This window comes from Aptenodytes forsteri, unplaced genomic scaffold (assembly GCF_000699145.1).
Source record: "Aptenodytes forsteri isolate BGI_AS27 unplaced genomic scaffold, ASM69914v1 Scaffold237, whole genome shotgun sequence".
Taxonomy (NCBI): Eukaryota; Metazoa; Chordata; class Aves; order Sphenisciformes; family Spheniscidae; genus Aptenodytes; species Aptenodytes forsteri.
Genome location: NW_008794451.1, coordinates 938,702 through 953,405, shown reverse-complemented (window position 1 = coordinate 953,405; position 14,704 = coordinate 938,702). Strand labels below are relative to the sequence as shown.

The window sequence follows — 14,704 nt, the reverse complement described above, 5'->3', positions numbered from 1 at the left end:
CCTGGGACATCGAACCCTTGACCGCAACTCTTTGAGTTTTCTGGTTTTGAAGCAACCCTTATCTAACTCTTTAAAGGTTAAGAAATCTTCTCCCAGATAAAAATTTAGCCATCATTTTTCATCTACAAAAGATTTGTATTGGGCCATAGTAGCAGCATCAAGCCTGTGTTTCCCAGCAAACAGAATAGCAATCACATCTAAGCCATCTGTATATTGAAATAATGAACTGTGATATTTTCAATGTCTAACTACTAAACAATATACTAACTAAAAATTAGAATAACTGTTTCTTTTAGAAAATATGTTTCATTCTCATTTTAAAATTTCAATGTATTAGAGAAAGAGCTATAAATATTGTACTATTGAGAAATGGTCTTTCATAATGCTTCATGTTTTAGAAAATATGTTTCATTCTCATTTTAAAAATCCAATGTATTAGAGAAAGAGCTATAAATATTGTACTATTGAGAAATGGTCTTTCATAATGCTTAATGATGTCATCTCAATTTATATAAAAACCAGGTACTGAAATTTCAGTATCTACTAAACTTTTAGAATCTATGTGAAAATACACCTCACACTCAAATAAACAACCATCTATTATCATTAGTCACAAACCAACAATGAATTATTTCTAACAAAAAAAATCCTAAGAAATCTGCAGTGAGTTATACCATTTTCCATTACATCAATGAACCAATAACAAACAAAACCTTGACAATTCTTAGAAATGTAGTAATGCACCATTACTTGGTAAGTGACTAGTAATTTCAACACAATTGCAGTATTAACATTAAAGATTAATTGGCTGAAACCTGTTGATCTTTAAATTCTCATTATTCATTTTTTTTCTTCCTGTGAAACTAATCACCAAAGATCATTAGAGGGCATGTTGAATCACCATACTAGCTGTTGAATGCATTTTCACTTTCTCTAACGGTTCATGTTCAGCTTACTACATTTTTAAGCACAAATGAATGAACAATAGCCAAAGGATTTCCTGTGAAAGAAAACACTGTCAAGGACAATGTTTGGAAAATATTTTCCTTTGTTAGATAAACATGTAATTTGTATTAGCATTATCCGAACACTGAGTACTTAGTATGGTTATTTCTGCCTTCTAATCTTGTAAATATTGTTTTATAAAGACAATTTACAGTAAATTTAGCATTAATACACTGAAAGCAGTAACAGTACAAACAGTGAATCTTAATTACCGTATATACCCCACACCTTGTGACATCACCAAGAAAGTGACAAATTTTGAACATGGTTTTGTACTATAAAATGTGCACAGAAGACTATCTATGTGACTTTATGCACAAGGAATGTCAAATTTGATCTCAAGTCTATAGGACACACCAGTATGCTACACGAAGCCAGAGAAATATTTGCATACACGTTAACCTTTCCTTTAAAGGACTTGCCATGTGATACATACTATAATACTTATATGCTCTATCCTAATTATATACACAGTATTAGTAATCGTTAACATATGTATTTACACAGTGTCTTTTAATTTCACAGCAAAAGCAACCATATGACTGGCATCTCCAAAAAGTATAGATTAGAATAGTAAAGAACAATTTTCAAGTATCATGACCACGACAAGTGGTTCAAAAGCCTGGATAATCTCTACCCTCTCAAAATTCCAGACACAGCAGCAAAAATATTTACATAGCTTAGTTAAAGATTACTTACTATAGTGAACATGTAAAATTTTCTTCTCAGATATTTGTTGACTTTAAAAACTACCATCCCATTAAAACTAAAGAGATCTGGAAGGCAGCAGATGTGCCTTCCCACGATGGTAGAAGCTATTGTATCGGATAAGAAAATTACAAATACTACTGGAACAGGAAAGCTTTTCAATTAATGCATTGGGCCTGAAGGAAGGACTGAGGGATTCCCTCAGACACAGACCACAGGCAAGGAAGGCTACAGGTCTCAGAAGGCCCTCAGACTGTGAATCCCACCCAGACGAACCGAATCACTAGTGAGCGTGCCCCACGTTATACGAAGGGCCAAAACTGGCCTCAAGCACACCCAGGTGTCAGGATTTTCCCCTGAAATGAGGTAACTGCCCTTCATTATACCAAACTGTTCCAAGATCAACAAAGACCCGACTACCAAGCAACGATGAAAAGGGAAGCAGATGACTGAGAAGCACAAGACAACCACCAGGTCAGACGGAAGCCTTGAGCCCTGCCCGTACCCAGCAGTGTGGCTTCCCAGGGACCACTCTCCCGAAGCAGAGAAGTGGCAGAGCAAGAAGGTTTCCTAAAGAAAACTCTTAAAGTCCTTCAACAAGTACTACAAATCCACCACACAAACCCAGGTTTTCTCTTAACTTGTCAATTCAATTCAACAAGCAGATACACGCCTTGTTGAGTGGGCAGTGAAAGGAATATGAGTTCAGAAACATTATATTTATAAGACATAAATGTGTACAGGAAGACTGCTTAAAACTTTATTCATTAACACGAAGAAGTGCCTGCCATCTTCTCACCAATAATTGGCACTAAACAAGTGAGATTTTGATACACTTCCTACTTCTGTACAATCTTTAAAAATAAAAAAAATTAAATGCAACAAGCCTAGGTTTTTAACCAGCCTTTTATCCTTCACAAGCAAGACGAAGGAAAGTAAGGAATTTCTAAACCTATCGTTTAAATTTTGTATTGTGTCAGTCCTCCTATAATACCAGGTAGAGTAACGTTTCAAAAAGTGCCCGATTGCATTAAATACATATTGGCACTGTCCTTACAAGGAAAGAGACCTCAACTAAAGTAAATGGATATGCACCAACTTACCAGCTGTATTTTAGATGGTTGTTCATTCTGTGTCTGAATATTAATGTGGAAGTAAAAAGATGGCAGCGTAATTAATACTTGTACATCTAAAAGATAAAAGTTACTGACTCGTGAAGTGAACTTTCGGAAACAACAGGTAAGCAAGGAAAGCTCTTTTCTTTAGGTGTAAAGCACTGAAGTGTGTAACATCAGAATATGAAAATGCAGTATCTAACATCACCATTTTGTTCAATATTTTCTTTTCTTATGTACTTCTCAAACATCAAAATGCTTAAAAATAAATGCTTGAATAAACTCCCGAAAAGAGCTAAATAATGTTAGATGAATTAATCTGCTAAGATATTAAAAAATTTAACTACTCAACACAATATGAATCAAATTGATTTTGTCATTATATTTAGATGAGCATTTTTTCAGGGAAACTGTCCAGCATCTTAGAAAGAGACAGGAGAGTGTTTTGTAAAACATGTGCAGTAGAGATTGTTATGCTAAGTAGTTTTTTGGTAGGAAAGATAAGTAAATAAGAGCATGAAAATCTGTGTAATTTGCAAGTGAATAACTTAAGGATGCCCAAGGGCAGATTATTAGTATTTTTTGAAAGTGTCCTAAGACTATTAATAATAAATAAGCTGTTTTCTGCATCTGAGCCCTAAAAGCTTTCAACTGCCTACTGCTTCCGATGTGTATTAGGAATGTTCCACCAATATCCAGAGCAGTAGTGAGGACTACAGGACTGGAAGAACAGCTTATTACAAATGCCAATAGTAGAAAAAGATGCCTCAAGCATAAAAGTTCTTGGATGTATGTACATTGTTGGTCTCCAGGAAAGATGCTGCACTGGGAATAAAAGCAAGTTCAAACATCTGCTATAAGCATGTAAGAACAGGTTCTTTCACAGAGTTCCTTTTCTAATATAACTATATTCCTTTTGGTTTTTAATAACAGAACGTTTTTAGATTAAAGAGTAGCAGAAGATGAGAAGAACATGAATATTGAGGACTAACGAGTTTTGTATTAGAACCAATTTATGGTGCAATTTGTTGATAATACTCTTCGCACGAGACACGAAAAACTTACTTAAGAAATACAGTGTTACAGAAGGGCGCATTCATTCTCCAAGCTGTGAGCCATGAGCTAAGGCTCTCCAGGAGGTAGACTATAAACAAGTCCTATACTTGACTGCACAGACTTGTGTAGACCTTCTTCCTTGGGACTTCACTTCATGCAGCTGCAGTTCAACATGCGGTTTTGATCCTGTTCTGTACTAAATTGCAAATGCATCTATCACTGGCCTTCTTATGGATCTTTATTTAAAAAAAAAAAAAATCTTTTTAATTTTAAAATTATTCAGGTTACTGTAAGGCAATTGCGAAATATTTTGAATTGGCTTTGTCCAAATCCCGCCACTGCTCTTCATCACTGTTTCTCTTCAAACTGTTCAAAGTACTCTCTCTGACTTCATGACTCACCTTGATGACTTCATTCTCTTTATATCTAATACCAAAGTCTCACAGCTTTTCGCAGCTAAATGGATTTGAGTATTTTGTTTTGTCACAATAAAATGTAATTCCAAGTGTTCTCCCTGGCTCTGCAGCCTTATTATCTTTTATTGCAGAAGGAGACTGATGCCTGAAAGGCTGCTGTTGTCATCATTTAAAATCTTGGGTGAAAAGCACCGTCTTTGCAAGATTCTGAAACAGTGACAACCCTTGTCTACAAGTGTCAATAAAACAAACCCAGAAACTAAGCTAGGCACACATTTATTTTGAGTATCTAGCTGATCATATTTCCAACAACATCATTCTTTCCTGCACTACCTTCCAACATTATTATTTTTCTCCCTTGCTTGTTGCGTTTTATCTGGTCTTTAGGCTTTGGCTTCCTTGCAGCAAAAGCTGTATCATCTATGAAGTGTCAAAATACCTGTGAAATTATAAAATAATACAAAACACCACCAAAAAAACTCCAAAAATAGAGCTGAAGATCCTAAGAGCCTAAGGCTGCACAATGCTTGTACTACAGTTCCATCTTAAACCAAGATGCATTGCATTTTACATGACTTGCTACATTACCGCTGAGCCAAACAGGTCTTCGCAAAGAGGCCTAAAAGCATAATTTTAGGGAACATCTTAAATGCCAAGAAACAGAAAACAATTCTGAAAAACAGCCAACCAACAGATAAATCCTGGATACGTCTTCAAATGACTCTGCCTCTAAACTTTTCCCTTTGGAGGTGATAAGTGAAATAGCAAGTGAGGAGAAAAAGAAAACTCAGAAATACAAGGTAAAACAAAACCAGAGCAGCAAACAAATAAGAGTCTCTTCACAACCTGAAATGAGAACTATCTTGAATACGACATATTTCCTCCATAAATGTCTGTGCTGGCCATGGGCCTACGGGCCCCATATGCAGATTTCATGTCCTCCAAATTTAGTTTATGAATCAGGAGTACGATGCACAATTTCTTCCTATAGCACAAGCAAAATGAACATCTGTTCACTTTTTGCCACGTAGGTTTATATCTGTGTGGGTGGGTGTGAACAGAGCTCTTGATGTGTAATATTCTTCCCATCTGCACACCAGGTGGCACTGCATAGTTAATCAGAAGATAATAACAGGCATGAGGAGATTACTTACTTTTTGGGGAAGAGACAGTAAATCAATCTTACAGGGTTTTTTTTAAAAACAAGGTACATCAATGCTTGGACTTTTAATTTCTTTTTTTGGTGTGTAATTTCATTCCAATCAATGGAATCATCTGATTATATTATTGTTTGAATGCTATGTTAATTAACTATGAATGACTGCAATTATCACAAAGGTTCCCTCCACAAGGGATTTCATTTTTTTTCTTTTTTATGTATGGTTTTAACCCTTGCAAGCAGGATATACCATTTAGGATACATCCAAGCAACAATCTGCTTGGATTTACTCTGTATGCTCATCTAACCTACCATTTTGCAGTATTTAACAGAACCTCTGAATACCCTAATACAATAAAACTGTCCTTATAGCAATTCAACATCACAAGATGGAGGAAGAAACAAGAAAGCTTCGTTACTAGCTGCATTTGCCCTATAAGGAGAAGTTAACTAGAAAGTTAGTTAGTGCTGCAAGTTTAAGCCTACGGACGCTAAAGTTAAAGTGTCTAAGCAATTTCTGGGAATGGGGGCTTAAGATTTTTTTAAAATATTTTACCAAATAAAACAATCTTTGAAAAAATATTTTTATCTGATCTTTATACAAAGAGAATGTAAATGTTATCTAAAACCCCTATGTTATGATAAAATGTTACAGAATAAAGATAGAGGTTTGTGTAAAAGTCTGCAGAAAACATGTTTATGGTGATAGCCTTTCTATATATTTGCTTGAATGTCACATGAAACATGTTCTTTAATACTTTAAATATTTAGGTTATTCATTTCATTCAATTCAATAGTTGTATAAAAAAAATCTGGTTTGTATTTTCTCTTTCAAAAAGAATATACAATGCTTTGTGGAGTCTCAAAAGACAGAACCGCAGAATCCTATTTTCCAAAGAATGTAGCTGAAATTCTAGACGGATGAGTAACAAAAGCCTAGTATTTCTGCATTTGCTCCGATAGCCAAGCGAGACACATACACATAGACATTTTTTTGTAAAAATCGTAAGTATTCTACCCTGAAAATCAACCAAGAGACACAGTAACACAAAGCATTCAGACTACCCTGTTCTCCGTAAGATACCCTTCGCTGCCTTACTTTGCTGTCTCTGAGGACCGTGTGCTCTCTCCTCTAGCCCCTCACCCTGTCATTGATTTCTCCTTTTGCTCTCAGCATGCCGATCCTCTATTGCCCTGAGTTTCTACGGTGTTTACAGAAGGCAGTGACTGATGTAAGAGTTGGGTTTTTTTAATAGCAAAATTTTCAAACTGATTTGTCAGCTTAATCACAAATTCTTCACAAACATTTCTTATTAAAAAGCAGAGCTGATTCTAGGTAGAGTATGTTGAGTGTAATCTATCAAATCTGGAAAGGATTTTTTTTTTCTATGCATAGTTTTAGAGGTCAGTTTTAAAACTTTGAAAGTTCAAGTGGGAGATTTAATTCCTATTCATTCATGTTTGTGAATAACAAAACCAAAAGACTTGTAACTGGAAGATAAACGGAATTTTAAAATGAAAATTTTAAGGACTCTAATTCTACATCTCTAATTCTTAATCAGCATTTTTAATTGCCCATTGAAATAAGACTGAGTAAGTTTAGAAATTGCATCAAACTAAATGACAATGAAAAGAGAACTAAAAAATATAGCAGAGGCTCCCAGAATATATTTAGCAGGTTGTTCCTCCCTTTGTTTGGCTGCTGCCTTTTAGTCCTGTGAAAAAATTCTCAGCTGTGCTATTGTCTATCATTACTTTTGATGTAAGAAACTGAGATCCATGGACTACCCTTTAATACTTATGTTAGCTGTAATCTGAAATCAGGACTGCTGGAGAAAAACAGAAGAATGGTCTATGTCTTAGGTCCTTGTATGCAAACACAAGATAACTGCTGCCAGATGTTGTAAAATATACATCTTTGTAGGGAAGAAACTGAGAGGACATGAGAGTAAACGATGGACAGGGAAGAGGCAATTCACATATTGATCCTCTAGAAACGAACAGAAGTACAGCATTAAGAACTAGTTAGATGAAACACAGGTCAGGTAAGGCAAAAACCAGGAGACTGAAGGAAAGAACTACCAAAAGCAAACAAGGTAACAGGCAATCCTGTGACTGAGATTCACCTACGATTTGTTCTGAGGTTCTGCTATCAGAGGGCAGTATTGGCTTCCAGTGTGCCATTGCCCAGATTGATCTCTTCCATTACCGCTTATCTAGGTAACTATGAAAGCTTTTCCTCAGATCCAGTCTTTGCTAGTTCAACATATGTCTTTGTAACCCCAAATTCCACATCAGCCTCTACAACGTTATACACACAGCCACAGCCTAATTGGGAAAGATAAGATGGTGCAAAATAAAACAGTATGGAGGTAAGGTGTGACTCAAAGCGAGACCCCAGAAGTTGCCAAAGGATGGTGACACATACTGGCCATCTGTTCATTTTCAGGTGTAGTACAAGGTGTTTTTTTGAGCTTTAAACAGTGACCAGACCTACTGGCTGAAGAGAGTCTTTCACCTTAAAGGAAACCATCATAGTCTCAATGCCTCAGTAAGCAAAGACTTGAAGCTAAGCATCTTTTTTCATTATTATTTATTTTAGAGTAAGGCTGTTAACCTGTATCCTTCTGGGAACTTCTTAGGAATTCTTTACCCCTCAGATCTGAAACAGAGCAAATACGTTGACTAGAGCACACTTTTAACACCTTTCCAAACAGCTCTCACAAAAAGCCTTTGCTATTCATTTTTCTTCAATATGGTCACTTGGTAGAAGTGATCAAACCTCAGTCACCTATGCTTTACCTTCCATAGACCCAGCCGAGGAGTGTACTTTCCCTATCTCATGCAACATTCCCACAGAACAATAAATTTTTACTGATGCATAACTGTGTGGAAAATAGCTTTCAAAGTTCTTTTTGCATCTCCACCTGCCCTCATGTAGCTGGTTATTTACAAGTGCTCTTCCATTTCATGAATCACGTGGACTCTTGTACAATCCCAACTGATAAATTCTTGAGATCCATCTCATTTGCAAGTCTAAAGGTGTGCTCTTCAAAAATTGCATTGCTATGAAAAAATCCTCTCACAGTGTACTCCCCCGTCCCGTCAGTGACTTCATCTTCTTTGACACACCCATTCACTTTTTCTTTCTTCCACTAAGAGGGAAAACTGAAAACTACCATGTTTATTTTCCATCAAGGTACAGATTCATTCAGAAGCAAATTACAACAAAGTTTAAAAAAAAAATCTTCTATTTCATGTAAGTAGTGCTCTCTAATTATTTTACTCCCATGATTCAGGGTAACGTTCAAATGTGACATTTCATTGAATATACATTTGTTCAGTAGGCAAAGAACACAAAAAGAAATACAGTACAGACTCATTATGGAAAAACTGCTCTTGTTGAGAGTTTATAAATGCTCTATCGCATTAATATAGCTGACCCTAGAAACCTGTAACCCCTTGGTTTGTCCTCCATCTTTCACTACCTGTATGCAAGGCCACATTACTGTGCGGCGTCTTACACAGTGCTGTAAAAGAGAGATGACAGGCAGACATGGGGGTACAGAGAGGGACCAACTTCATCATAAATGCAGGGTAGCTTCCAGTAACAAAACTTTGTAGGAACACATAATCCTTCATTAGCATTTATTCCCTCTGTTTCCTAATACAATCAGTGAACACATGGTTTACAGGAGAATTATGCTTCAGGAACCTTCTCTTGTTTATTAAAATTCTGGCTGTGTCCCTTTACCTAGCATCTGTATGGCACGACGTTGGCTACATACATTTCTAACCAAAAATATTTTATATTAGGATAACTTTATTAAGGTCAGAAAATAAACCCACATACATAAAACAGACATTTCAATCCTATGTGCCTAGTGCTCAGTGGTCATTTTTGCTAACCTTTAACTGAACCGTTATTTTAAATTTATGAGTCAGAAATGCAGGGGAATCATGCTGATGTTCCAAAAATGACTGATAATTTTTTCCTAAATGCTAGACTCTCAGAAAACAAATGCTTATTTATGGATTAATCCCTCATTGGTGAGATCTCACAAAGCAGTTTGAAAGACATAGATTAAAACAATAAAGAAGATAAGTTGGACCATTGCCTTGTATACAATTACATCAAAATATGACACATCAGAAATTCCTATACATGGAAGGTCTCTAACAACGTGAGGATTTAGGATTACATAAATCACAACGCTCTGTACTATAATCACATGACAGAATAGACCTGCAAAGCTTATTATACAGCATACCCAGATGGTAAACAACAGTTGTCGCTGTACTAAGAATTACATCTCTGTAATCAATAATAGGAAGGAGGAACAGTTGGACAACTTGTTTCCTATTATGTTCACTTAGGCAATGTCTAGATCAATAAAGAGCATTAAGCCTCATACCAACTGTAGATGATGCCTGCTCAACATGCCTATCATATGGTAGCGATGGGTCCAGCTGTACTTCAAAATACTTGTAAATGGATAAAATTTCTAATCTAACATTAAAAAGAAGCAATGATTCAAACAGCAGGCAGGTGCAGGACTTCTTTAGCATATGAGAGAAGACAGACCTATGATGCCAGTTTTAGTATAAGTCAAAGGCAGCTTATTTTATTAACCCATCCCATAATTACATTTCACTACAGCCAATCTGAAGGATGTTACATGTTTTATATGGAGGAAAGAAAAAAAGCAGCCAAGCATGGTACCCCTGGCTTACATATAGACTTAATAATTATGTGGGTATAGTAAGCTGTTCACAAAAATTGAAAACTGAACTTGTGTATCGCTCTAGGCCAATATAGCAATTAATTATGAGTAATTTTTTAGTTCATCCATTTTTAACTAAACAAACAATAAACCAACCCATTCAGCTACATCCTCGTCTTACTTCAAAATCTATCATATAAGTGTGAAAATTTTAACAAATAACTGTCTTAGACAGTTAGAAAATTTTAACAAATAACAAAGACAGTTAGCTTTAGCTTCCTGTTTTAAAAATTTTCCTTATATTCCATACCTTCATAATGCATCCAATTGAAGCTGTCTCACATCATGCTATTAACACAGATACAAGTCCTGGTTTATTCTTAGACAGTCATTCAATTTCAAGATGACAAAACACAGGACAGTGAGCTCTTCTTACCTATTCCAATAAAGACCGCTTCATAGCCATCTTCTTTCAAGGTACGGAGTGTCATTCCATCCATCGCAAGGCCTTTGCTAAAAATTATCTGAAAGAATTAAAGATCACTTGCTTTTCATGTGATAATGTGAAAATAATTTCTATCGTGTCCTGCATACAGACATCTCACAGGATCTTCTAATGAACAAACAAAGCAAATTAATATTTTTTGTTCCCTCCCCAAGCCAGGCTTAAAAGGCCAGGTTGGCTCTGATTTAAGCAAGTGGCCCAAACTAGATATGGGTAAAATGCACCTTCAGATCATCCTCACATGGGGGCCACCACAGGCTAGCTTGGTTTCTGCTGTAAGCTAAAAGAGTTAAAGCAAGCTAAACAAACGAACGAAGCCTGTCTATGGAACACAATACTGAAGTAAAGCTGAAAATGGCAGTTTTCTACTGCGAGTCCATCGCTGTATTCAGTGCTGTCTACAAAAGGTTGTTCTCCCATGTGAAAATCAGAATTTAAGAAACATGATGTGGAAGCAAGAACCTCCTTTAGGGAATATGCGCTAAACAGAACAATCACCCAGCACACCAACCAAAAACCAAGCAGTTTAGGTTATTGCAGAAACACTAGTGAAAATATTAGCCTCTTACAGAGAAATAAAGAAAATATTACACGACACCATTCTGTATTAACAGGTGTTCTGAACAGAAAACTAAGCAATGTTTTCCCGCACAGTATCAGGCACTTGGTAGGCCTCCAATTGTGCAGTCCCGAATGCCAGTCCCGAAGGAAGGATGGTATTGCTTTGTGCTGCGCCCTCAAAGCTCACAGCCTGAATTTTGCACTGAGACCACCAGCTAGAACACCTTTATGCCAAAAGCCCCCAGTGAAGCCAATGGCGTTTCTGTGGATTCAGAAAACCCGCCTGCAAAAGGCTGGGCCAGAGATGGCAGTAACTCTGAAGAACGTTCTGTGCAAACTACAGCACGCCCTACTTGCTCGTAATGAAGCAGACTGTTCTGCGTGGTGAACTAACAAAGGTTTTCAAAATTACGAATGAGATCAGTTTTGATTTAAACTTGCAATTGTTTAATTCCAATTTAGACAAGCAACAATGCCCAGAGTGCAGTGATTGGTGTTCATTTATTGAAAGAAATGTCACAGTAAAAAAAATGCACCTATAATCTACACTTGTTTCAGTTCAACTAGTACTCACTTCCAGAAGCAAAAGCTGAAAAATATTTGTAGAGCAATGTTCCACCAGCAATCCTGCTTTGAGCAGCCACTGCACAGGTTGAGCAACTACAGCTGTTATAAGAGTGAGACGGGGAAGAGTGTTTGCTGCGTGTTCAGCAAACCAACTACAGCAGTCTCCTGTGCAGTGGTCATGCAATTGAAGATACGCATACCTTTTGCTCATCTCTCCTAACCCCAAGGCTTTTGAGCACATAAAGCGTGTGTGATTCCTCTTCTGATATTTTGTACTTCTTGACATGGGTATGTGTGTTTTTATCTCCATACTTTAGAGTCTCTGAACTTGAATGTTTTCCCCCAGCTTTTGTTATATCACTTGTGTGTTCACTTTACAAAATGCCACGCTCCATTGTGTAAGCACTATACTTTGTGATCTTAACAGTTTCGTCTTCGCGTCATTGTGTATCTTGTTTGCTATTGAATCTGCCTATATTCCATTTAATATACTTTTCCTATAGGTGAAAAAAAAAAAGCCAGATGTAAAATACAGTGTACAACACTTAAAACACCGACTTCTTTTTGTCTTTGGAGATTTAGTATAAATTTTACCAGAGGTGCAAAAGCCGTGTACAGTTGTAATCCTTTTAAGAATACAGGCTACATCCTAACTGGCAACAAAATGCATTCCATAAATTGTCATTACATTTTTTTATCCTATTGTGTACATATGTTATGAAAACCTAATGAAGGAATTTCAATGGCAATACTATTTTATGTGGGGATTCATAATACTCCTAGGGCCTAGCTCTGTAATCCTTATTCAGCTGACTAATTCTTACTAATTTCAGTAGAATTACTTGAATAAACAGCAGTACCGAGCATTTACACAATACAGCACCTTCCACCACAGATTTGAAATGCTTTAAGTACACACCAGAAAATATTTCCAGCTTATATAGGTATAAAGCTAAGGTACTTAGTTAACCAGGTTGCCGAAGTGTCAGTTGCAAACCAATGGCAGAGCTTGGAAGCAAATTTACACTGAGATTCTCTGCCGCACTTCAAAACCGCAGAGGAATTGCAGGTCGAGACGACATGGTGGCTCTATCAGTCCATTCTGGAGACCCTGTCACAGCCTTGAGGAACTGAGTTTTGCAGAGGGTTCCCCGGAGCCTGCGCCCAGCAATTTTGTGTAAAATTGTCTCAGTGCTCTGTTTTTAGCCCCATCCCTAACTCAACCTCCATTCTGTCAGTCTTTTCAAGGATTGCAAAGGGATCTTTAGAGTGAAAAAAAAGACCTCTATGATTTAAAGCCTCATCTTACATCTTACCAGCATTTTTATAAAACCTGGGCAGGATGAGGTTCTCACTTGGGTCTTGTGACAACAGTCTACTGCTTTTACAATATGAACCAACACGAAAGATTCCAAGAAGAATTTCTTGCTTCACTGAACACTTCAGTTTCATGTTAAAAATATATTATCCCTCCTGATACTCAAAAACTTGACCCAGTGATGCATTCTACATTTGTAACTTCTATTAAAATGTGCAGCAGTTGTAAATACTATCTAAATCTTCAGCTCAAGCCCTAAATTAACAATAAAGCAATGTTCCCATTATCTATAAACAACACACATTTGTTTAACAGAATAATGCATAACTATCGCTTTCCAAGAAGTTGAATGACTGTTATTGTTTATAATAGATGATCATGTTAACACTTTGTTTAATTGGATGCATTTTATTATAAAATTAACTTGGATGCAAGACTGTATTATAAACCGTTAAGAAAAAACTCAGAGAGAGGGAACGAAAGGAGAAGTATCAAATATGAATGTTTTAAGTAGTGCCAAACTTACATGAAAAAAACTCGATTAAAAAAATCAAATAGTTCCAATAGCTACATTGAACCCCTAAAGCAATTTAGGAATTTGTTTCTTACAGACAATTAATCACATGCAGGCATGCCAGATGAGAACTATTGATTGCCCTTTTCCAAACTAGTGGCATTCAGACAGGAGACAGACAAATGCCCTGAGCAAGAGGAAGCATCTTCCTGCCTCTGTCTAGCATAGCTTTTAATTGTTCTTTACTAATGTGCATGACATTTTGCTGTTAATCTTTGGCAGAGTTCTGGTTCTTTTTTCTTTGAGCTATACATAGGCAGGATATATTTTTCATTACCTTCACTCCAAGATCCTTCATAAGCTCAGCTTCAAAATTCACTACATCATACGGCAATCGGAACTGGGGGATTTCAGACGTACTAAAATAAATAAACACACCTGTGAAATACTTCCAGCTATTAGGAAGAAAAGATTGTTTTAGTTGTTAAAAATTCAATACTTATAACACACCTTAGTTAATTTTGACGTATGTGAATGGAAATGTGCTGAAGCTTGACCGTTGGCTTTTTTAAATTGTTAGAGTGACAAAACAGCATTATTCACTCAATGCTAAAAATACAGGCCGGGAAGGCAGTACCTTGAAGCCAATCCTGCCCACGCTTGTAGGTAACCAGTTAACATATGTTAAGCTTGGGTCCAAAAGAGCTTCAGCTCCATTCCTTTTGTTCACCAGAATATGTAACACTAAACAAACTTAAACACATCCATTTAAGAAAAGATCTCATGGCTACTAAAAGCAAAGTGATCTTCTAGCAATCATTCATCAAGCTATCCAATAAGAAAGAATCAAATTTCCCATACATTTTTTTTAAAGACTGTTGCATATGCTATTTTGAGCAATGATATTTAAAACTGTACCCTCCTCCATTTCTACTTCATAAATTTTTTATGATCTTTCAGGATGGACAAAGTCAGTAATTTTCTACCAGCTCTTGGTCTCAAGTCTGCTTTTTGACTTAACGTTTATTAGCTGGCATTTTTTCCTCCTGGGGAAGA

The 14,704-nt window shown here is 36.5% G+C and overlaps 1 protein-coding gene across 1 annotated transcript in view; it reads right to left on the bottom strand.

Annotated features, from left to right (window-relative positions):
- DPYD (dihydropyrimidine dehydrogenase) overlaps window positions 1–14,704 on the bottom strand; it is a 387,751-nt gene that overhangs the window by 239,642 nt on the left and 133,405 nt on the right. The window contains exons 9-10 of the mRNA XM_009290477.2: window positions 13,986–14,067; window positions 10,620–10,707 (exon numbers count right to left, since the gene is read on the bottom strand). Coding sequence (XP_009288752.1) covers window positions 10,620–10,707; window positions 13,986–14,067 — 170 coding nt within the window. The remainder of the gene's footprint in view (window positions 1–10,619; window positions 10,708–13,985; window positions 14,068–14,704) is intronic.